Source organism: Nesoenas mayeri (genome assembly GCF_963082525.1).
Source record: "Nesoenas mayeri genome assembly, chromosome: 3".
Lineage (NCBI taxonomy): Eukaryota > Metazoa > Chordata > Aves > Columbiformes > Columbidae > Nesoenas > Nesoenas mayeri.
The window spans coordinates 71,248,897-71,274,530 of NC_137544.1; the positions used below are offsets into that span (position 1 = coordinate 71,248,897).

At 38.3% G+C, this 25,634-nt stretch overlaps 1 protein-coding gene across 1 annotated transcript in view; it reads right to left on the bottom strand.

Moving 5' to 3' along the window:
• PRKN (parkin RBR E3 ubiquitin protein ligase) overlaps positions 1-25,634 on the bottom strand; it is a gene marked incomplete at both ends in the record, with an annotated part of 576,161 nt that overhangs the window by 262,981 nt on the left and 287,546 nt on the right. Inside the window, 1 exon segment of the mRNA XM_080341443.1 lies at positions 10,043-10,179. Coding sequence (XP_080197569.1) covers positions 10,043-10,179 — 137 coding nt within the window.

Below are 25,634 nucleotides of genomic sequence, written 5' to 3' on the forward strand. Positions count from 1 at the left end.
AGATTTCATAACCCTTTTATTTTGTAGTTAGTATGAAAGGACCCTGATAAAAGCACTGCAGATTGCATCTCAGTAGCATTTCATCAGTGCAAATGACACCGTGTTATTCCACTCTTGCTTCTGATTTCTACAAAGTGCTCCAACTACAAAGAGGCAGTTTGATTTCCACACGTACATGATCCTTTTCTGCATTCTTAGGGAAGGAAACAAGGCTACCAACCGACAGTAGGTGACATGATGGCTTTTGTAATGTGAATACAGATTCCCCATGGACTAGCATGAGAACACTAAGTTATTGCATACGGATCCATCACCAGTCTCAGTCACCACTACACTGGACTGTATTTGACAGATACAGAAATAAAATCTTTCTTCTAAATGATCCATCTCATCTCCTTTCCCCCATCTTTTTCTTTTCTTGAAATATGTTTCTGGGAAAATAGAATTTATTGAGATGCAGTTAGAACTAGGCTACTTTTTATAACCCTCACTTGCATGTACATTGTGCAATCACTTGACACATCTGCTGTATCAAGAATAAATCTGATTTAAGAGTTCTAATAAGAACTTGCATCAATAAATTATAACAGATTGGTGATTAGTAGTATTATTTATATGCAATATTTTTGTGCCCCTTATAATGCTGATGTCTGCTTCATAGGGATTAATTATTTTCATAATTTTGTCTAACTAGTAATATAGAAAATGTCAAAAAGAAAATTAGATTTTCACTTTCCAGGCACGGAAGTTTAATTAAAGCCAACTCCTTGGTGAAGGGGAATGTCCTTAGCTGGTTCTGTGATGTGGCAGTGGCTCTACATGCCGCCATGTGGGAGACCAAGGCTCACAAAGTGACTCAGGGAATATTAATCACCAGGCTTCAGAGACTAAACACATGCTGAATGTGCCACAGTTGGTCCCAGCAGGTTATTTATGGAGTATATAAGGTAGCAGACAGTAATGATTTCATTAAAAAGCTGCCACTTGCACAGCCCAACTCAGAGATGGCGCTATACTGAAAGGGACCCTTTTCTCAGATAAAAACTGATCCATTAGGAAATCTCTAATTATGCAGGCATGAAAGGTCAGCTTCCCCTCATGCTACTCTAAAAGTCTAAATAAACACCCCAAGTACATCCCATCTGTAAAAAATTAGCATCTTCTACAGTCCATTGGACATTTTTAGGACAAGCACTCAGGTGTCTCCAGTCTGTGGAAGAACAGTCAAGATATAAAGCACTGAACTATTGTAATTGAAAACTGAATTCCCAGCCTCATCAAAATGTAAGGAAAGCTGGAGGCATTATTTTCTTCTTTAACCCACCCTCCCTCTTTAGAATTTTTTCTTTCATTCCTTAAATAGTCACGAGGACCTCTCCTTAATGCACTGCCTCTCTTGCCTCTCAGTTTCTTCCCTTCATTACTCCTCCCTATTCCCTGTATATCATTCCTTCCTTTTAGTTATCTCCATTATCTATATCTTTCACCCAGAATCTTCTTCATTAACTGCCCACACACTAGAATAGGAGCACTAAGCAAGGCCATTCAGAACTTCAAAGCACCATCCAGTAACAACAGAATCTAATCCTGGTTCAAAGTGAATTTTCAGCCATGAATGAACATAGAAGTTTCTCATTCAGAAGCTGATCCTTCTTTCTTAAAAATACACTTTTCTGGGGAAGACAGACTTCAAGGAGACACAGTCAAAATCATTCTACTTGCTATAACAGCACTTACATGAGATGAATTAGAAAATAGTTTGAATTAAAAACCTATTCAAGCAGTTGAGGGTAAAGTTGCTGACTAACAAGACTCCATTACTTGATTTTATTGTTCACGTAGGTTATGATTTTTCCCAGTCGGATGGCAGCTTAAGAGTGACTTGCCAACCATACACCCACATCAAGTGACTATTATAAGATAAATCAATATGGGCAGAACCACTTTCTGTCAAAACAAATACCTTTCCAAAGACAAAGTCAGAGCTCTCACTGGCTCCAGCTGAGACAAAATTCACCTCCCCTTCAGCCAGACACACAAACGATGAAAGATGGATACAACCTCCACAGACACTTCTGCCACTGCTTCAGTATGTCTATTTTACTGTGACCCTGGACATCTCATTTTATAGGGCAAGAAGTCTGCTTTGAAAGTTCATACCTAGTTGCTCCTAAAGCCAATTAATTTCTAAGCAACGTTTTTTCATTATCTCTTGTCCTTCATTATTTTTAACTAGAGCGAGTCTATGTGCACTGTCATCTCCATGCAATTTAAAAATTACATCTATTGCAACAGAGGAACTAGTAAGAGACAAGGGAGAAAAACACCTATGGTAAAGTATCTTGTGCTGAATTTAATTATGGCAAGTCACATTTTCATGAGGATCACATGGTATGATTTCCTCGTAGTGGTTCCCAGAGGAGAATCCAATGCCTGTCTCAAATATACCCTGGTATCAAGCTCTGCTTGTTCTACAGATTTTGAGTCTGTTTAGATATGGAGCTGGAAATCTGCTCCAATGGAAACAGAGCACAGACTTGAGGAAAGAAACCTCAGTTGTTGCTACTTCAACTTCAGTCAACACTGAAAAAGAAATGAAGGAGCTGTTACGACTTCTAACCAATGTCCTTTGAGCTGGCCTCATGTGCTTGTGCTAGTAAAGGAACACAAAAACCCACTATATACACTGTTGGTTCATGTTTATTTTATGCCCACAGTGAGAGGAGAACACAGAAAACCATAAAAAGTTACTTGGGAAACTTCTGCAAATTGAATTAACTCTTCAGACTAAAAATTTGTTTATATGATTTTGGTTCCCTTCACTGTGACAGTCTGGTTGGAATAAACTTGCAATTACTTGACTGAGGTCAGGTTGGCTTCACCTGCTAGACCCGGGTATAAAGCAATCTAGCTGTATTATCTGATAAGCTTCCAACAATTTTAAAAAATAATAGGGGAAGTAGATGATCTTTTGTCAAGGAGGCTCTCTCCTCCAGGGTGCTGCACAGAGTTATGGCACTTGTTCAGTGCACATATAGTCTTGGAGAAAAAATTCATTACTCATCTTAGTGTACTGACCAAGAGTCTGTAGAAAGTAAAAAGAAGGGAAATTAGAGGAATCTACTTTTAAAACACTTTAGCGGTGAAAAAGAAGCAATACGCTTATGGGAAAAGCACTGTAGTGAGATTGACTGCACCTGGGTTCCAACACAAACTCAGCCAGTGATCTCTTGTGTAACCTCTACGTGACTTGTTGCTTTTGCTTCTCATCCCATGTTTTACCTACTTAAATGATAAGCCCAAAGGGACTGACTTTGCCTCTTACTAAGAAATATATACAACTAAGTCAATGGAATATGTTCAAACTACCATAATATGAATAATAAAATAGCTGTAATAGTATGAATATGAAGAAGGAAAATAATCCCTAGTAAATAGTTATTCTGCCCATAACACACAGGAAAGATACAGTCAGAATTAATGAGAAGGCTGAAAATCTGAATTATTCTTATATAGGAAAATGATCACAGAATCACAGAATGTTAGGGATTGGAAGGGACCTCAAAAGATCATCTAGTTCAATCCCTCTGCTGGAGCAGGAACACCTAGATGAGGTTACACAGGAATGTGTCCAGGTGGGTTTTGAATGTCTCCAGAGTAGGAGACTCCATAACCCCCCTGTTCCAGTCTTCTGTCATCCTCCCTGAGAAGAAGTTTCTTCTCAAATTTAAGTGGAACCTCTTGTGTTTCAGTTGGAACTCATTACCCCTTGTCCTATCATTAGTTGTAATCGAGAAGAGTCTGGCTCCATCCTTGTGACACTCACCCTTTATATATTTATAAACATTAATAAGGTCACCCCTCAGTCTCCTCCAAGCTAAAGAGACCCAGCTCCCTCAGCCTTTCCTCATAAGGGAGATGCTCCACTCCCTTCATCATCTTTGTTGCCCTGCGCTGGACTCTTTCCAGCAGTTCCCTGTCCTCCTTCAACTGAGGGGCCCAGCACTGGACATAATATTCCAGATGTGGTCTCACCAGGGCAAAGTAGAGGGGAAAGGAGAACCTCTCTCGACCTACTAAACATCCCTTGGTAATGTAAGGTGATGTAAGGTTCACTGCTCACGAAACCGATACATGTGTATAGTAGTTTGTATAATCTGCTTTTTATGACAAACTTTTTGGAATTGACAAGAAGAAAAGGGTTTCCTTCTCTGTAATGTTCTTAACCAATGCAGTCCTTGCATTCCCTCTGCAGAAGGACTATCCAGTATCTCCTTGGGGAGAATGAAAAGAAGCAGCTTGGTGGATATACAATCTCTCTTTAGACTAGATAGCAGCCATGGGAAATTAACGATGGAAAGAGTCTGGGAAGAGGGGGGAAAAAAAGTGTATTATTGCCAAATGCCCTTTCAAAAGATGCTCATGTACCCCTTTAAGAATATGAATAGAAAACCTGGTCTCATATCTGCATTTTCCCTGTCACGGGCAATGTGGAAAAAGAAAAATACGACTAGAACTGACTCCTCAAATGCTCTGAAAACTGTAATTGCTTGTTTATTAATTCTGCAGAGTGGAAAAAATATCTTCTAAAATGTACAATATATAAAAAATAAAAAGGGTTTCTCCAGGGTCCTACGTTTGCTTCTATACACTCAGATTTCATACCAATGAGAAATTACAAAAAAATTTATAGTTGTCAAGAATTTAACATTCCCTACATATTAAATTTTAGGAGCACTTTGAAAAACTTCCTAAAGCTGCAAATGTGTGTGCTTTCAACTCCTTTTATTTTATTCCTTTAATAATCACTGCCATTTCCTGCATTCTCTGATTTCCTAAGTTACATCAAATATTTGTAAGCAGGGTTATTGAAGAACACACATTTCAGAAACTGTTAAAATATCGAGGCTTCATACCAGGTAAATCTTATTTCTTGTACCAACTGGTGCACTCTTCCATTTTAGGCCCCACTAAACTATGCCTGCTTCCTCATCACATTCTTGAGAAGGCTCTCTTCATAGATCACTGACCTTCACTTTAAATCGCCTTCCACACACATGCCTCCCTAAATTTAATAGAGATTTTGTCTATAACAAAAAAGATTCAAACACTCTATTTGGAGTGATCAAATAAAATATAGGCTTTGTCCTCCCATTCACTTGCAAACTTGGCTTAGGCTACCTGTTTATTCTCCCCTTTCCCTTTTGGGTACTACGATTTTGAAAGAAGATTCAGAGATTCACCACCACATTGATATCTCCCACATGAAAAATAACATAATGTTATTATACAAATAGCATGTAATGGGGATAAAAAATTTAATCTTAATACATATACCTCCTTAATCTTCCCCCAGAAGCTTTCTTTCAATGGAACATGGCTCCTAAGGCAATTTATTATATTTAAAGCTTTAGTTCTTTGTTATTAGCATTTCCACACACAAACTGTAATTTCACTTATTTGTTTGTATATCTGTTTGGTAAAATCAGATTACTTCCAGATTCAATAGTGTTTTACAGTCATCAGAACTGCATCTTTTATCCGGATTCCTTTAAAACACATCATGCATATGATTACTCGTTAGAAATAAAGTAATGCAAAGACATTTTTGCAAAGTGCCTACAGCAGTGTTAAACCTTGCCTTTCCTTGGCCTCACCGACTTTTCTTCTACGAAAGATCTGTGGAAGCTTATTTTACCCTGGGGACCAAGACCCATAATGCTGTAATGCTATTTTTAAAATGAAAGGGTGTTCATCAGAACAGTATGTGTTTAAATAGGGTAATACTTTGTATATTTGTATACAATTCCTGCTTTGAGGTAATGCTATGAGATTCTTTGTCCTGCACAGTAACTAAATAACTATAAATGATCTTTCATGCATATGCAAATCTATCCCCCTAAGCACCTTATTAATTATTTCAAAGATACTTGGAGGTCACCACTCATGGAAATTTCTATGCATGAAGCCTCATTAATACAAGACACCATACAGAGAGATGGGATAGATTTTTGTCACCATTTAACAAGGGCAGAGAAAATATAATCTGTAACGTTTAGTTTTTTATTTTAATGACCAATGAAAACCAGCCAGCTCCTATCTGTAAGTCCTTGCTCTGAGCCGATACAGCGGGTCTGAATCACGGGGCTGCTGCCACACAACTCTGAACAGCTAATCCTATCAATGCACCAGTTACCGTGCTCAGAGCTCTGGTCCTCAGCGCTGGCTGCTCTCAGCTGGAGTAGCACTGCCTGGCACTAGATTAGCACCGAAGCACTAAGGAATTTACTTTGTTCTTCCAAAAATCACAGCAATGACACATTTTGTGTTGGAACAAAGGGAAGCCATGGCATTATCAAGGTGAGATACCATAGCTCGTCAGCTGAGATGATAGCCTTCTTTTGAACACATATTATCTCTGCTTAATGAGGCCATGAAACAGAAATCAAAGAAAAGCAAGAATATAACCACACAAAATACCAGAATGCAATGACAAAATGCATCTTCTGGTACACCTGTGCCAGTAAGCAAGAAATTAAACACACTTGAGAAGCACTGTTTATCTGAAGTCCCTAGACCCTTTCCGGCTCAAGTTATCACACACATGTGATAACACTGATCTTGTCTGTCACGGTGACCCTTTGCTGTAGCATCTGCTGTTTATTTTTATTCTGTTGTGTGTGCAGTGCTTTCATCTCTAGATTGATCCAATAAAAGATATAAAAAACTTGCTATGTTGGTACATTCCCTTGATAAAAATCAGGAACAGTGAGTCAAATGTTAATGGAAACTGCAGGCTGTGTTCATTACGTTATCTCCATTTTTGAAAAACACTAGAATGAACAGAGCTAATTGGAAGTGCAAACAATTTAAATAGGCTTAATTACAAAACCAAACCCTCCTGTACAGTTCTAGGGCACTGTGTGCACATATGCCTTGAAGAAATGAGCTATTTTTCAAGGAAATCCATCCTTACTTGAAAATGGAAAAGTAAAATAATTTTTACAAAGTCTTAACTCAGAACATCAGTATTTTCTGTTCATGACACCATAAATACTACTTCAGCATTAGTCTGTGATGTTTAAAAATACATGTATTCATACAGGCTGTTTTGATATATCTGTGCAACCTGGTCATCTACCATAGTGAAAGCTGCTGGATTCACACCTATGAAGGACTAAAATCCTTTGTAGCTGAACAATAAGAGAGAGTGGGTTGGCAACTCAGGCATTCTTTTTCTTCACAGTTAAATGCAACTCAGCCTCATGGCTTTCTAAGAGGACAAAAAATAGTCATCAGTTCCTAACTCAAATATAACCTAATTCTAGAAACAAACTAATTTCTCGCATACCAGAAAGTCAGGTTCAGGTAGCTGCAAAATGAACCGGCAAAGTTACAACAGGACTGATTAGATTCTTCATGTTGCAAAGCAATCTGACAGATAACGCTAATGAATACTTTTATTGATACAGAACTAAGAACAAAGCAAACTGATGGAGGTAGCAATTAGTTTGAGGTTTAAATGGAATATTGTTCAAAATTGCTGAATACTCAGGGATTGTGACTGAGAACCTCTCCAGCACAAAACATGCCAGTACAGTATAATCTCAATACTTCTTAGAGACAATCAGGCTGTCTCAGAGTAAGCATGTTGCCTAAGACAGCACCACACACCACTGTGCAGACCTACTAGCACAGGTCCTGAAGCAGTATTCATCCGGTCAGTCCTCATCAGCCTACCAGAAGTGTCAATAGCCCAGCCTATGTGCTGTACTGACACAACTATAGTTCCCTTCAGTAACATGATTCAGGTCTAGCTCAAGAATCTTGGTACTCTGCAGCACTGCACTGCAGCACAACTAAACCATGCACTGCCCTGGCACAGGGCAGCCCCTCTGCAGAAATTTTTCTGAGAAACACTGTTACTAACTGGAGAACAGAGATAAAAGTATTGCAATTGTATTATTATTATTATGACTACTACTCTTAGTACTACTTTTATGTATAGTATTTTGAAAACAATTTTCTGATCTGGGGAGTTCTGAAACTTTAGATTAGAAGTATTTTAGCATTTGCATATTTAGCTATTTTAACTTAAAGTTAACACTTAAAGTATAACACAGCTGAGGCTAGATTGGCAGCAATAGCTGCTTTTCTATTCCCACAGCCAAATCCTGTCTCACTCGGAACAGTACATCAATCCTTTGTGCAGCCTTTATGGTATCCCTTTTTAGGCCAAGCCTATGTCTTCCTCACCTCTCAAACACTGAAATTACATCCCTGAACACTTCAGCTCTCTCTTCTTGCATTTTCTCTTCAACACATCCCTACTCTGCTCCTACTGCTCAGTTCCCATAGTGTTTGACACACAGCAGAGAGAAAAAGACTGGCTTGTTACTGCCAGCCAGGGCTAAATACTTGTGAAAACTTAGTCTCCTCTCTGAGAAAAAAAAAGGACAGATAAAAGTTCTGAACTGAACAACTGGAGCTGCAAGATACGTGGAGAAATCCTAATACAAGTTTTGTAAAGCATGACTAGCAACGGGTTTACACACAGAAGAGGTGGAAGGGCCTTTACTTTAACATAACAGTCTGAACTGGAAAAAGCTTTGTGGCACTGGCCATGGTTGTGAGGAGGCCCACAGGAGAGGAGAAAGAGCAGTTGCCTGCTGCACCACTGGGATACCTGATTAAGCTAAGGAGCTAACAGAAGAACAGGGAAGAGAACTGACAAATGGGGGCTGGGGTGTAGGGGGGTGGGGGGAGACAGGAAGGATGGATTAATCTTGAGTAGCTGATCAACTTGTGTGGGAGCAGAAAATGGATTAACTTCTGGAGCAGCAAGTCAGGAAGCTGAGAGTACAGACTGACCACATAGTACTACAGTAACATCAAGGTCAAGGAAAAAGCACCGGGTAGAAGTTCCTGTTAGGTTCCTCATGACAAGCTTTCTTACACAACATTAAAAAGTGTTTTGTGCAGCATGACATCAGGGTGCAAATGCAGCAACAGAGCAAATTGTCAGTGGGACGGACGGAAGTAAATCGAGACCTGGCGAGATAGCACATAAACAGCAGTTCTAGTAAAATGTGATGACCATTGCTAGATAGATCCTGAAGCAACCAAAAAGAAATAATTTTAAATGGTTCCTACTACTATACTTTCAATATCTTCAAGGCACATCCTTACATTAAGGAAATGCTGCTATAAGGTAAGAAATGTTGTCAATTTTTCTACCATCTAGTGATTTGAAACTTATTTGTCAGTTGCTCAGGTAACCAGGCAAAACTATTTTCTATGCAGCTTCTAATATGGTAGAAAATTATTCTTATACCACTATATAGTACTTGTGACAAACACATATGCACATATGGAAATTCAGCAACAGAAAAAAAAATTCCAATATATTTATTCACAGCAAACTTTTTGAGAATTTTGCAGTGCATGTGCCCGTGTAATTGAATCAATTCTCAAATACATCTTCCAGATTCAGTGTAAGCCTCTGTTTAGTTCAGTCAAGCTTTGTTTCCTACTCAAGTGAAACAGATAATTTATCCATCTTCTCAGGGTGATCAACATTTCACGCAATGAGATGACACGTAGCAGCAATAACTTCATCAACAGGAAGTCTACTTGAAATTCCTGTTGCAGTCCTTTTTTATTAGTACTTGAAGACCGGCCAAGAAAGTTAGCAATTTACCTAATTCGAAAGTGGAAATTTGGATGTCAAGGTGGCTTTTTTTTTAAACTAGAGTGTAATGCTATCATCTCTTACCACTTCATGATTATATAATACTAATGTGAAGAAAGTATGCATTTGCTTTTAAAAGAAAAGCCCTTTGGAATCCAGTTAATTCTCCAGTTCACATGCTCAGCAAGAATCACTTTAATATTCAAATATTTTCTCCATGAAATGAAATGACTCCTATAAAAACAATACAATTCCACAGCTATATTCAAACACAATAGGTCATAAGAAAAAAATCTTGCCCTGAAATCAAAATCACATACATTTTAAAAAAGAAAATCAGCTAAAACATACCTACACAAGGGAGAGAATAGCCAAGCTCCGGGTCATGGATGAACTGACGGTCATTCAGCATAGTCACACAGTACAAATGGAAACAGTCTAAGCAAATGACATGGCGATGCATGCACTGGAACACAAGCACAGGACTCCTGTTAAAAACAAAACAGTGAAAATTCTGAACAAGGACTGGATCAAACTTTGTTTCAACCTTCTAATTTTATAATACTTTTTCCTTACTAGTACACAAGTTCATTATGTACCTTAAGAGAGAACTTAGCCTGGCATTTTGCAGCACTTTTTAAAGGAGGAGGTTTCTAACATGAATCAGATTCAGAGAAAAGGAAATAAGTTTTTACAGAAAGTTGAAATTTTACTGAAAACTGGAACCTAAAGCAAGAAAATTCTTTAGTAACAGAAATCCTTTGTATGAGGTGAGGTAGGTCATATATGGTAAAACATCAAATGGTGGTAGGTAGGATTAAATAGAAATGTGACCAGCTAGGAAAGCTTTGTGAAGACTACCTTGTGCCTTCACCCTCTCAAGGCAGCCCTTGGAACTCTACATAGAGGGCATTTCCTCAGTAATAATGAGCAAAATAATTCACCTTCTGGTCAGAGGTACGAGATTCAATTTGGGAACAAGATACCTAAACTTTAGTGGGAATTTCTCACTTAGCTTGCGGGTAGGTATTTATATATAGCACTATTGTCAAAACACTCTGGAGACTGGAGCTGATCAGCCTCCAGGTACCTGCATTAGGGAGAGCTGAATCACCCACCTGGCTCCATTGTCTGCATGGACTAAAACTCCACAGACCACTACAGGACTACACATGGGGACACCTACATGGGGACAGCTAAATACAGGTATCCCAAGCTTGACAGGATACTTGTGGAGATGAAGAGAGAAAACACTTGAAATAAGAGAGGACATAGAGTTTGACTCCTGGGCTGGCCTGTTGCTCAGAAACATTCCAGCAGAGACCACAGCAAAGAAGCGCAGCAGCTCCCAAAATCCTGCTCAGGACCAGTACACCGGTGGTGGGAGAAAAAATGAGTAATATAGGAAATACTACATACATATGAAATGTGTCTTCATTGCAGGAACACAGTGATAAACCTAATGGGTTTGCTCTAAGTTAACTTCTGCTAACTCCTGACATACATACCTTAACTGTCAATTCCAAAATAATGATTGTGGCCCATCTGATAGAGTTATGTGCTCCACAAGTGTTACACAATACTGCTTTCTTATCTCTTCTGCTTGAGGAGTATTATCAACCCCAAGCATAAAAATTGGAAAAATAAAGAGAGAGATAAGCTGGAAAGAACAGTGAGATTCCCATTTAAACACTGAACTACTTTACTCCTTTATTTGTGTGTGGGAAAACAACTAGAAATGGGGTAAATGCTACATTTTTTTAGTAACTAGGGAGAAAGACAATTGTTTTAAAAAGTAAAAGAAGGAATTCTCACATATTCACTGTAGTCCAGGAGACAGGTATTAAAATACAACATCAAATGCAGTAGGACTTGTGATAAAATCATTAGTTAGCAACACTGCTATAGCTTCTACAAAGCCTGCTAGACAGTGCTTTGAAAATCCACTGAAAAAGTAAATAATCAATCACCAAATGGGGGAATACAACTGCAAAATGTAATCAAGAATAATTTCAGATCCTGTATGTAAGTATTCAATCTTCTGTGAAAATATGCTTTAGAGTTCCATATACTATAGAGTTCATGGCAGCATGTTGGTATCCCTCAAAACATATACTCTGTGTTTTAGGGATTTTGTTGAATAAAGCAGCTTAAAAATGGAATTAAATAAAACCTCCCCATTACTAATCCTTATTAGTTGCTCACTTGCTGTTCTGAAGGTAACAAATAATAGTTTTAAAAAGAACACTGTAAGGCAAAATGAGAAGTTGATCTGTATCATGTTAGGTCTGGAGGTCCCAAAATCATTAAAGAGAGATGGAGGAGCAGTTATCTTGTCCCTATGGTGCAAAAGTCCCCATGGCACAGCAGCCAAATGTAACCTTAAGAAAAACACCCCAAAGACTTCTTCCTGAAATGCACATATAATCAAATTTCCCTATAGCTTTAATGCAAATGTCTCTTTTAGGGTGAATTGCTCATTTTTATTACTTCAGTATCTGAGTATCTTTTCAGTTTAATGGGAAGCTTCCTGTATCTAAATTCACACCTCTCTGACCTTCATTTCAAAGACATATCTCATGTGTGAGGAGAGATCCACAAAAGAAAGCCATCAAAAATCAAACTTCTTAAAAAACCTCGGCTAGAAATGATAATGGCATTATTAATACTTTCACCTAAACTTAGATGAAACCAAGACTAACAGCACTTGATTATGAAAATGAACTACTACAATCAGTTACTGAGGTAAGTAATTTTGTGATAATCAATTTTGCTTCCTAAGATATTACAACAATATTATTAAAGCAAACTATGCCTCCAGAAGGGGCATAGCCATATATGCACACATTTAAACTGCATCTTTAGGAACAACATTAATGTTAAAATGTGTCATCTTTTAACACTGCCAAACTGGCAAGCAATGCATACAATCTAGATATAAATCTGGGTTCTGTGTCACAGAACACAAGCTTAGCTTTCACAGATATTACACTGTTCACTAATTTTGCAGCCCACAGTATCTGTGTTGTAAGGCTTTGAGAAACCCAATCTATATGCAATGCAGCTTTATCCAAATTCATTCAGCATTGGAACAGTCACTATGTTCCAACATTTGCAGATTTTGTATCAAAAGAAAGCACTTCTAGTTTAAAAGAGATATAAAAGTTTTGTTCCTGAGATCAGTAAAGATGAAGATGAAGAGATTATGTTCATGGTGCCTGAGCGAAGCTAGGAAATACTCCTTTAGGATAACCCCAAGAGTTATTAATAGAAGCCTTGCTTGAACCAAACACAATTTAGTTTAGAAAGGAGTATTATGAAAGTTTAAAAAATTGCCATATAGTGTAACAAGGGCCATTGCTCAATCTAATATAACAGTCTAGTAATGTAAATCTGATGTATATTTTAGAAGGTATTTCATAGGTTCCATTTACATAATGTGTTTGGCTGAATTAGAGGCTTCATGAGAATAATATATAAGAAAAATGTTTCTCACAGCAAGGGATAAATTGGTCCTTTTTGTTCACCAATTAGGAATGTAACCACTTTCAAAAATTGAAAATCCAACGTTACAATGCATCACAGAAAATTTCCATAATAAGTCACTCGCTCCTGTGCTCTGATTCCTTTTCATTAGAATTTTATCAGCATGCATTTACTTAAATGAAAAAGAAAGGAGAACCTAAATGTTTCTGCTTCATGTTATTACTATTGGATAACTGTGCGGCACAACAACAGCACGGTTGGAAGCACTATCTGGTCTGTGTGCTCTTTCCACCTTCTCGTAACTGAGAAGCCGCAAGACACAGATAATTCTCATACAGACTACAACAGTATACTGGCTAAATAAAGGTATGAACACTTGATCTTGTTTAGATAAGAAGCCCACTGGGAAATAAATTGTTCTAGTACATCCCAAAATCTTGTGATGGTTATTAATGTACTGAGAGTGAGTCCAACGTCTTTGAGCGTGAGGGGCTACTCAGCATAAGGAATTATTTGCACATGTAACCATGGATTAACTGATATATCTTTCAATGCCTACTGAAGAAAAATGTTGGGCAATTTGTCCCTCATTTGGCCTTTATCCTTCATATTTTGAAAAAAGCTTGACTGAGTAAAGGTTAAATAGCATACCACATACATTGGTCCATTATTTTTTAGAAAACACGAGTAGCCACTGTCTGAAGCAACTTGCAGCAAGAAATGTATCTAAGCCTGTAGAGATCTGTGAAAAAACATGTTGGACAAAACTGTGAAACACCCTTGAGGTCATTTCTAGGTGACAGTTGGATTTTTCTCACCTCAGTCTCAAAATCTTCATCCAACAATAATAAAAAAACATAGCAGATGTCTAGAAGGCTGCCTTGCTGGGATTACAGTCAGTAAAGCAAAAATAGCCATTTGGGATTCATTTCTGTGCAGTAAATAAACCTGAATGCAACTAGCTATATCTCAGTCTTTAACCTCAGCTATGAGTGCTGTATTTATCATAACACACTTCTGCATTTCTAATACTTTTTACCCTTTTTGGCAATCATCCTCTACCTCAAAAAGCTTTCTAAATACATACCATGACACCACTTAATTTACAAATGGATCTCTGTGCTATTCCAAAATGAATCTTTGTTAACTTACAGGTCAGAACGATAAGCAACATTCAAGAAAAGATGAATCACTGAATAAAATGTGCAAAAAAAATTATGGAAAATATACACTTAGGTGACACAGACACTACAGGCACTTTCCTATTTCATAAAAAAATTAAGTAATTAAGCAGAAATACTGTCCTTGACTAGCACTTGATCAGTTTTGGCTCTACCCTTGTAGCAGAACAAAATTACAATGCCTAAATAAACTAAATTATTAATCCATCATATGACTTCCTCCTAGAACTGTGTGTAGGAAGAGTAGAGTCTTCTAATTCATACAAAGCTGGTGCCACATCTGGTTTTCCTGCCTATTGCATACAGTCCACAGTCCTATTCAAAACTATTTAAAGACCTGACTGCTTATAATACTTTAAGTGCATGGTTTTCTTACCATGAAAATTCTTCTAAATACTTCCAGTTAGAGTAGATCATCAAAATCTTTAGAAACATGTTACTATTTATATAAAATATAAATATAGAAAATACAGAAAATTACCACAGTGATTTCTGTTTAAGAACTGAGGCAATTTGAAGGAAAAAATAGAAACAAATCCTATCTTTAAATGGGCAATGTGTTATTAGAGGTAAATAGAAATAGACCCAGAAATTGCAGACAACCTGTAAGTAACAATGCAAGCCTCTAAATATTTAGACAAGGGTAGGCATTTGAAATGGGTATCAAGACCTTATAAGAGAAGAGAAACAACTGTAAAGTACTAAGAAAGAAATCTCCTTGATATGACTTTGCAGACAAGAAACCATCTTTCATGGACTGTTAAGAACACACAAAAAGTACATCCCTGCTTTCCCCTTCCTATTGTGTGAAAATAAATCTTTACATAGGCTGTGCCAATTAAAAAACTCAGTATATATAGACACAGTATTCTCAAAAAATGGACATATTAAATCCACTTGAAAACAAAACAAAACACTCCCCCCCCCAACAAAACAAAAACCAACCAACCAAACAAAAAACCCATCCCCCACCTCCCCCCCCAAAAAAAACCAAAACAAACTGGTTTTGTATCTTTGATCACTTGCCACACAATATGTCAAAGGCCATAAAGTGAAGGCTAGGAACAGCATGAGACATCACTGAGCTTAAATTTTCTGGCTGTGCTTCTGTGTAAAAATGTATTCTGACCCACAGCCATTCAAGTGACATTGGCAAGTGAAATCTGACCTACTTTATCGTCTCTTATGTTACATGTTTTCCTTTAAAATGTGCTTTCATGTTTCTTATTTCTGTTGGAAAGCAGCACCAAGAGGCCAGAACCCAGGAACAGCCTGACAGTAATAAACCAGAATATAAGAGGGAGGAACAGGCACAGTTAAAATTAGTGCACATGATGGCAAGTGCTCTTTTCAGCAGGGCTCCTGTTAACGCTGCTGTTTTTTCTCATGCTGTGGAAGTGACACACATTATTGCCTGTTAAATCTGTGATCCCCGTGGCAGGCAACACCATCAGACTACTGAGGACACAGGTAAGGGAATTCTATGTTACACGAACTGGTACATTCATATTGGTACCCAGTGTCAAATAGCGCTATGCCTGCTTACTTAGACATGCCTTGTCTGAGCTCCATATTCAAACATGATAACCACCCTTAGCACTAACAGATGCATCTTATGATATCAAGCAACAGACAGTGCTTATGTTGGAGAAGAAACTTTTCCTGTAATCTATCAGACTAGCTGTCTACAGAGCTCTTCTGCACAGCAAATAACTGATAAAACAGCCATGCTGATCAAGGAGATCAGTAGAACCTGCTCGTTTTCCTCCATCTATGCTTTTAAAACCTCACTAATGCTCCACTGGAGAAAAAAGAAGACGACCTTGGTAATGGAAGCAAAAGATGACAAACGTAAACAAAGGCAGCAGCTCATAAACTGCCCTGACCTGAGCCCTGATGCCAGTTGACGGTGGGAATATAAGAACAATCAAGAGGACAGTGTAAGTGTGCAGTAATGTCATTGTTTTTCACAGGCCATGGAGGACTTTGCAAAGATGTGGTTCTTCAGAGCTTGGGGACCGTTGGATATTGCCCTGCTCTACTCCTCTCAGCAACCTCCTGGGAGCTCAAGAACTGTCCTGACATAAGGCTCACCATGATTCTTTTATGGCACGGTGCTCAGTAGCACACCAGAAGTAGCACCATAATCATCAGTAGGAACACAGAAGGAATGAAAGAGCAGCCTCCTTAAATATTAACTCAGAACCTTTGTAGTTTACTGTGCACCAGTTCTTCCATACCATCTCCTTTGCATGCAATGACCTCCTAGAGCCAATGCCACTTGTACCCTCAGCTTTTGTCACTGAAGGGCAGCAAATGCTTCTTTCAGCCTCTCCTGGATGTAAGTGGGCTCACAGCTGACTCTCCTCTCTCCCATAGCAGCACCCGGCCTTCAGCAGCACAGGCACTGCTGCACATCTTGGGCACTTCACACCAGCCACACACTCCATTTTGCCCAAAGAGCCTCCCTGTCACAGGCTCCTAACTTTCTGGTTAGAGACACTCAGCTCTCACAGTTTAGAGACATACAGTCAGAAATCAGTCTAGTCTAGTTTTCAGAAAAAATAATTACCAGTGGGGTTACCAGTGGGGTAACTGGTGATGTTGGGAGGATGATGGGATATCATGGTAAGAGGATGAAGGGCTAACTCCACCTGCACAAGTGGCATCATGTGATCCTTCAGTAATTAAAAAGGAATAAAGAAAAAAAGTCAAAATGCCTTTGTACCCTACTGGCCTCTTATTTCCCTGACTGGTTTTTGAGGATCCCATTGATTTCTTCCATGGATTTAAACTTCATTTAGTCTTACTACCTACATCAGTGCTGATAAAATTGGCATTGTCAGCAAAAGTTCTTATACCACTGGAATGCGACTGTCTATGCTGTTAAATATTAGCAAGGGCCCTGGCATGGTTTTAAGCTTGCCAAATAGCAATGTCCCAAACAGTTCCTGGCATGGTTGATGGCATGTGTGGTCTCCAATAGGCAACAGCAAACTGCATGTGGCCACTCTGCTCTAAAAATGAAGAGAGTTTAATGGTACAGATTAGTTTTATTCTGGGATGCTGATTTTAATACTGGGGTTACCGAATTATTCTCTTTTGCCGTATTCTTAGACTCACACCTCCATTCCCCAAACCAAACCTATTCAGATAGCCTGTGAATTATGTTGTCTATAAATACATAACACAGAAGAAAAGTTTTCCAACATGAAAGACAAGACCAAATCGTGACCTCTTTTTGTTTTCTTGTGGATGCTGAAATCCCTGGAAAGACATGGAAGGAAAAGAATATTGGACATCATCTTAAGGGACACTGTCACATTACCCCCTTCATTCCCTGGGACTCCAGGAGGGACTAGGACTATTGGATACAGCATGTTTCCAGTGTGAAAACTTCAGTTATTCCCTTCCAGTTAACTTTGAAAATACACTCTGGTGCATGTCTCTTAACATGTACAGAAGAAAAGAAGACTGGAAAAGAAGGTAAGGTAGAGAAGGAGTGAAGGGGAAGAGGAAAGAAGGATGTAAGAGAGAACAGGAGATAGAATGACATGTTAAATGCGTTTACTCCTAGAGAATTATCTTTTACCACCTTAACATTTTATTTTATGCTTTTTCTCATCTTTATTTTCAAGTATGAATATTCAAATTATATGTTCATCCAAACAATAACTTGAGGGCTTCCCATTAAATGAGTCTTCAGTCTCAACCAAAGATATGATTATCTTATACACAAAAACACCCTCAAGTTATTTGTTGTAATAAAGAGATTTCTTTATAGAAACCCACTTTTTTGACCTCCTCAACATCATTACAATTTTGAAACAATATTTCACCCTTTCCTCCTCAAGGCAAATACTTTAGCATAAACATAAAGGTGCAGTTATCTGAGAACACCTCCTACATCAACACCCCCACTCAAAGGGAGAAGAATGAGCCTTGGGCTACCAAGTCTCACTGAATTCATTCCAACTTGGTAGATTGCAAGGGTACAAAGCAGCTAATTTCCCTTAACAGTCTGAAGAAAATAGTTTGCAATATCCACCAGACAATTGTACTAGCAGTGAGAATGGCTTGTTTATGTCATTTTTCCATATTGCTTACAACCACTATCATAAGATATTCATATGGTGATTTTTTTTTTTTTTTCTGATCTTGTTATGGCCCTTATCACACGTGTGGAATTTAGATGCCTAACATGCACACAGCTTTATGTTGAAATTTCTTAATTTGCCTCCTCCATCTTTTTCCCTACACATCAACTTCTATTACATAGACGCGTAAATGGAACCAACTTGCTAATAAATAATAAATAATTTTATGTGCCTCTTTTCTGTTTTGTCTCAGCACACATATTCATTATTTTTATACTGCTTAACTGGAGGCTGCCTGGTCCTCTCTGTACCCGTTCTTTGAAGGAATTACTGTATGTATTAGGACTCAGGTAATCTACTGTACAGGTACCCAGGATCTTCTCCCTTTTGCCCACCTGACCTAATAATCTGTGTAACACTTAGGAAAACTGATATTCACCCCCATATTATAATATAACTTTGTATTTCTCTAGGATCTTTCAGTTCCAAATCTTGATACACAAATGATGCATGGAGTACAGTGAAAGACAATAATAAATAGGCCTGTGTGAAATTTATCGGACTTTTAAATTTACTGAATATTGTAGGAATGGAAGCAAGAGTATTCGCAATATTGCTTTTGAATATCACCTCTGACAATCCTGTGGAAGCTGTGATTCCAACATGAACTGTCTTCTGAAAGAAGACATATTCGAAGAAAAATATCATGGTGGCCATTTTTTCTGTTCTTCAAGCAGATCAAGTATTTAGTTAATGAAATAGCAATAAAGTATTCACATAAATGTCACAGAACTTATGTGAAGACACTTATTGGAAAAAGAGTGTGCATGAAAGGGTATGTATCTTGGGAACCCTCATTAATACATGGTTTTTGCCCATCTTTCCCAAATATTGACAGGGCAGTAGACTTCCTACCTCACACTTAGCTACTTATGTGGTCTGACACATGGGCAGGGAAGGGTGTATGTCTTTCTGATCTTACTTCCTTCCTTGTCCTGGTTGAAGTGCTTGCTCAAAGAGAAGGATACAGCAAGCAAGCTCTACAGCTTTCTCAATGGGGAAGTAACAGCCATAATTGTCAGCACTAATGAATACTTCTGACTTCTCATATTTATCTACAGCTTTCCCAGAACACATAGATCATTCCCACTGAGACTATTCATATTCACTCTTCTGTTAAACTCTCTCTCTGTAAAAGGAAGTAATCTGGCCTTGGGAAAGAAGGACAGGTTATAGGTGGAAACTTGATATGTAACTCAGTAATTTCTGAGAAAAACTAAGACAAATAAATTAAGAAATACTAACAGGCATTTAGTAAGTTAAGTTTTCCTCTGCCTTCAATTACCTGTTGACAGCTCCCTCAACAAACCATACTTACTGTGTATGAGCTAGGGTTCCGATTATAGTCTAGCTAACAGGAAAAAAAAAAAAGGAAGAGTAAAAAGAAGAGGGAACTAGAATGGAAAACAATCAAAACACAATTTTAATGTAATCAATCAAACTCATTTAACAAGTGAAATAATATAAAGTAGATGTCTTGCAATCATTTGGCTAACATCATTATTTAGCTTAATGGCCCATCTATATTCATCCACTGTCTGATGAAAATATAAACAACACATAGAAATCTTCAATTAAAAATGGTGAATTTCTTCCATTACAATGGTGAAGAGAGTATATTTGCACAGGTGGGCCCAAGATCTGGCTTATCCCTAAGAAAATATACACCACAAAAATGTGTCCAAGGAATATATTCAGGCTTTGTGACAAAACTGTTCCCTCTCTTTCTTTTGCTCAGGGAACAAAAAGAGATACATTATTTCTCAAACCACATTGACAAAACAAACAAACGAGTCTCAGCTAATTGAAAATGTAGGACAAAATAATTAACGTTTCCCAAAATAAATGTTTCTGAAGCTCCTGCATTTTCTTTGTTGCATATTATAGAGCAGCACCTGAAATAAATGGTAACCTCACCTTATTTAAAATGGTATTTACCAACGTTCATTGGAAATTAGATCACTAATCAACCCCTACTTCTTGCTTTTAAGTGAAAAATTCAAGCTATTGTACTTATTCTTGTCAGTTAAAATATTATATATGAAAACAGTATTCCGAGCTATATCTTTTACCCTTAAAATGTAAAGTTGTAAAGTTTCACTTAAAGATTTTACACTCATAGGTTTTTTAAAATTAGTGTTGCTCAAAAGACACAGGACATGTACCTACTTAAAAAAAAAAGCCCCAGGACATTGGAGAATGGCATGATAGGATTTTGGTTTCTTAATTTAGTACTATGTAGAAATAACCTCTGGGATTAAGATTGCACATGGTTAAAAATAAAAACTTTTTTAGGATGTTAGTAATCAAGCCTGTAGATTCTGTCAATTAAAATAAGGAAAAAACTAGAACACACACACACACTAAAAACAGATTCCCTGCCTCAAATCTCTACACTGCATCACCTTCAGATACAAAAAAACACTTACAGATGCTTTGGAAAAAGATCCTTTTAAGTTAGGGAGTCTCAATTCTTTATTCTGTTTAAAAAAAAAATAAATCTAAAAGGCCACATGGTATAAGATTCCATTCACAGAATAGATGACAAGAACTTACATGGGATATTAACATCCATATCCTAACATACAACTCCTAATGGTTCATGTAAAACATGATTAAATTACGCTGTTATCAAGTTTACAGGTAACAATGGAAATGTCAATGGATGTTTGATATTTAATTTTTATATAATTCTAATTCATCTGTTTTCTCGAATACATATGATTTTTCTGCCAAATTCTGGTCTCAGGAACACAGAAACTTTTCTGGTAATAATGAAGAGAGCCTTGAAATTCAGTGATGAGGAATGAAAGGCACATAGAAAATACAACAATTGTGCAAATTACGTTAACAAGTAGGACTAGTAGGAGGACAAACTTGTCCGAAGCCATATATCCTGCTCTCACTATCATTTAATGTCTTTAAAAGTAGTTAATACAAAGGATTTATGCTTTCTTCAAGACAAAGTGCTTTATTGTGCTCAGGCCCACTCATCTCTATACAGGTGAACACAGCACACTTCGATGAAAGCAATGACTGATTCTGGTAGGAATCTGGTGTTCCTTCTCTGAAGACACTACAGAAATGTGTTCGGTTGCAGTCTGCAAATGGGCAACTAATATCACAGCAATGGAAAACCATAGAGGACACTGGCAGGGAAGTGTCAAAATAACTAGCAGAAAAGTTATTGGACATCATGGCATTTTTAAGTGAAGAAAGACAGAAAGTTCAGTTCCGAAATAAAATTAACTGATAAAAGTTTTACTGGAATTTCCTTGTCTGGCAAAACAGTACCTTTCCCTCTGCACTCCAAATAATGTAATCAACAACCTGCTCATACCACTTATCCAGGAGTATTGTGGACTGGTAACACCAGTGAATCTCACTGCTGTGCTCTGCCTGACCTGATTTAGAGTTCAGAATCAGAGAGAACAAAAGTTCATCAGCCAAGTTAAAGCTGAAAGTGCAATAAGGCATCATTTTCAGGATGCTCATGCTACTAACTAGACCAAGCTTCCTAGCAGTTACATCTTCAGCTTCACAGGTACTGGAGCTGACTTTGCCCCCTTCCTCCTCTGTGGCAACTTCATAACCTCCTGGCAATGTGCAGAGTGGAAAGGAAAAACAAAGCAGAACAAATTCTTTGACGTGACAGCTACTAGGAATACTAGAAATACTCAGCAATCCAAGTATGTGAATGCAATTCAAAGCTCTTCCAGAAGCTGCCAAACCCTGTGAGCATGATTGATCCTCCAAAGAAGGTTCAGTCCAATTCTTATCAAAACTGGCTCACACACTCCCCATTATACAATGTACCAATTATGTTTCCCACTCTCTCTTACATTAGCTAGCCTGACAGTGATCTGTTCAGTCATGCGTGATTCATCAGGTTTGCCTTCTGTTTCCCAACACAAACTATAGAAGAGAGCAGACCTTGAACCCCAGCCTGTTCTGGCAAAGTGTGACAAGTCAATAACATTTCCTTGGCTTGGGGCATCAGAAACCAGGCAGCCTCCTGGGGCTTTGAATAACCAAAGCACACGTGCTCGGATAGCGCTGGAGCCACACAGGTTTTATAAATAGTGCCTGCAGAGGGTTTCAGTGTACTTGCGTAAAGGACATTTTTATTTGAGGGTTGGCCTCACTACAGACAGCCTTGTTACAAGGGGTGAAGTTTATCGGATTAGAAGCAGCGCTATTAGTATTCAGGACACATTTCCAAGTGCATATGACATGTCAGCTGCTTACATATCTTCCAATTCTGCCTCACATATTCCTTTTAAAGTTAAACATGAAGTGACAGAAGTGTAGAAATATCTGTGTCCTGCACTCTGTGAACATAACAGCTAAAAAAACCACCTTGACTTGTCATCTGACAACAGAAAAAATATCCCTGACCTCTACTGAGGCATTCTCATTTTCCTAACATCAACTATTTGTAACAGAGAGAACTCAAATACATAATCATGAACTCCACAATTAAACATATAAAGCATGGAGGATTTTGTTTGCATGCCCTCAGACACAATTTCAGTCTTTGCTATTATTTCTGTGTCTGTGCAATTACCTATTCCACTTTACATCCCTAAAAACAGGCCTGGCTAGTTGTTAATTTAATGTATTAGCAGCTATTTTATTTTAAAAGATATTTTCATGCGTCTTCCATTGACACAAACAATGTTTTCAGCAGCTAGTTCTTCCATCAATTGGTGAAATAAACAGAGCACTCCCTGCAGCAACTTCTTTTCCTCCAAAATTAATTCCCTACTAATTAGTTTTTTCTCTGTCCTCAAGATTCTTCCTTCAACACCTCTCTAGTTCTACCTTCAGCTACCATATCCAAATAAAGTCTAGCTTGGTCACCCTGGGTTCCTGTGGGGCCAGGAATTTAGTTCAACAGAAGAGAGTGACCCTCCAGTCTAAGTGATACTACATTACATTTTTCCTGTTAGTCTGATTATACATTCTGTATTTACTGTTCAAACTCAAATTTCTAGAAATATAGGAGCAACAGGTATAGATTCATTTCTGATAAAGACAGCACATTGTATGTTGCCAAAGGATTTTTTCTTAGCATTATTCACATCTTAATTTTATGTTTAATTAAGTACCAAGAAACTTTTGACCTTTTAATCTTCAGTATTTGAGCAGTACCTACTAGTTGAATGATGGGGTTGGTTATGCTTTAAATGCACACTCTCGGGAGGCGGGGGAGGTGGAGGGTGGCGGGGGGAAGCTGCAGCTCTTTAAAAGCCACATGTGCCCATATGACCTTCAACATCCTGCACATGCTATGAATTGCATGGGAGACATTTGTTACGTACCTTGAAAGGTGAAGAGCTTCAGCAACCTTGTCGAAATTCTTATCTGTGCTCAGAGGATGGGGCCTAATTTTAATCTTGCTTAGTTCTGCATTAATCAGAACTGACTACACACTGAGGACAGTAAAACTGGTCAACTGTAAAACTAGTGGGAGATCAAAATTTTGTGGCAAACCAGGCAATCACAACTCTCTAACAGTATTTTTCAGATAACGGGTCACGATCAGAACAATCGTAAAATTGCAGTAAAAATGTCACCTCGATTATCATACAAAGAAAATAAAATTAATACAAGAGTCTTAAGGAGACCAAAACCTTCAAGGTCAGGTGTTACAGGTTACAGCAGTGCACTTTTTAAGGGTAAGATGAAAGGAGGCCTATTCAAAAATACGTGTCTTCGAATTGGGCAAATAGGCCACCTAAAAATTATGAGAAACTCATCCCTAGCCATTTATACTCATCCCTACCCTTTTATTACTTGGTATAGTTATTTGTGTAGCCATCTTATATTCTAAAAGGTCATTATCTCTTATATTTCAGAAAAGTCTAGCTGAGATAAAACTAATGAGCCTGTTTCTGGGAAGAAAGTGCCTTCAAGTGTTTTCTGATGGTACTATTAATGCTCCACAGTAGAGGTGATACTTAATCACCCTGGACACCTACCATGTTGTAGTGCAATATATAGTTGATAAGTGAAATGTATGAATGTGTAACTTCCTAACCCAAGTATCAGAGGAGCAACAAGGTGAGGTGCTTTGCTGGACCTCATGCTTGTAAACAATGAGGGGCTTGTTGGGCCTTTGAGGGCTGAAGGCAGCCTTGGCTGCAGCACCCATGAGGTGACCAAATTCTAGAACCTGAGAGGAGGAAGCCAAGCAAAATGCAAGACTGCAACCCTGGACTTCAGGAGAGCAGACTTTGGCCTCTTTAAGGATCTGCTTGGAAGAGCCCTATGGGATAAGGCCCTGGAGGGAAGAGGGGGACCAAGAAAGGTAGTTGATATTCAAAGATCACTTTCCCCAAGCTCAAGATTTTGCCAAAACTCAGGCAAAAATGCCAGGAGGCCTGCATGGATGAACATGGAGCTCCTAGGAAAACCCAGACATAAAAAGGGAGCATACGGAGGTTGAAATCAGGGTCAGGTAACCTGCAAAGTATATGGAAGCACTGTCCAAGCATACAGGGACGGAGTTAGGAAAGCCAAAGACAATCTGTAACTGAATATGTTGAGAGATGTGAAAGGCAACAAGAAAGGCTTGTATAAGTGGCAAACATACGAAGCCCTGCACGTAGGGAGGAATAACGCCAGGAACCAGTATATGATGGGAGACGACCAACAGGAAAGCACTTTTGCGGAAAAGGGCATCAAGGTCCTGGTGTGTCCGTGAGGGGTTCTGGACCACGTATTTTTTAAACAGAAGAAAGTTATGGGAGAGGATAATTTTAATTTGTTGGGATCATATATACTAACTTTAGAAAGCACAGTATCCTTTCCCTCCCGTGAGAAACAAAACTGCTCGCAGGGCTCCTCTGTACCCTTGTTTAATCTGTGACACCGCAATTGGAATTTGTCACTCTAGGAGCTACATCTGATGTTACAGCCTGAAGCAGAGCTAAACCAAAATAAACAATCTGCTCCATTCTGCTTAGACTAATACGACAGTGATGTAAGCCCCAGCACAGTGGAAAATGCATAAAGGGGCTGCCAAACAGCACACGCACACACAAAAACAGCAACACAGCTCAGAAGTTTTATTACTGATACACATTGGGTGAAATAAGCCTTGCTTGGACTTTC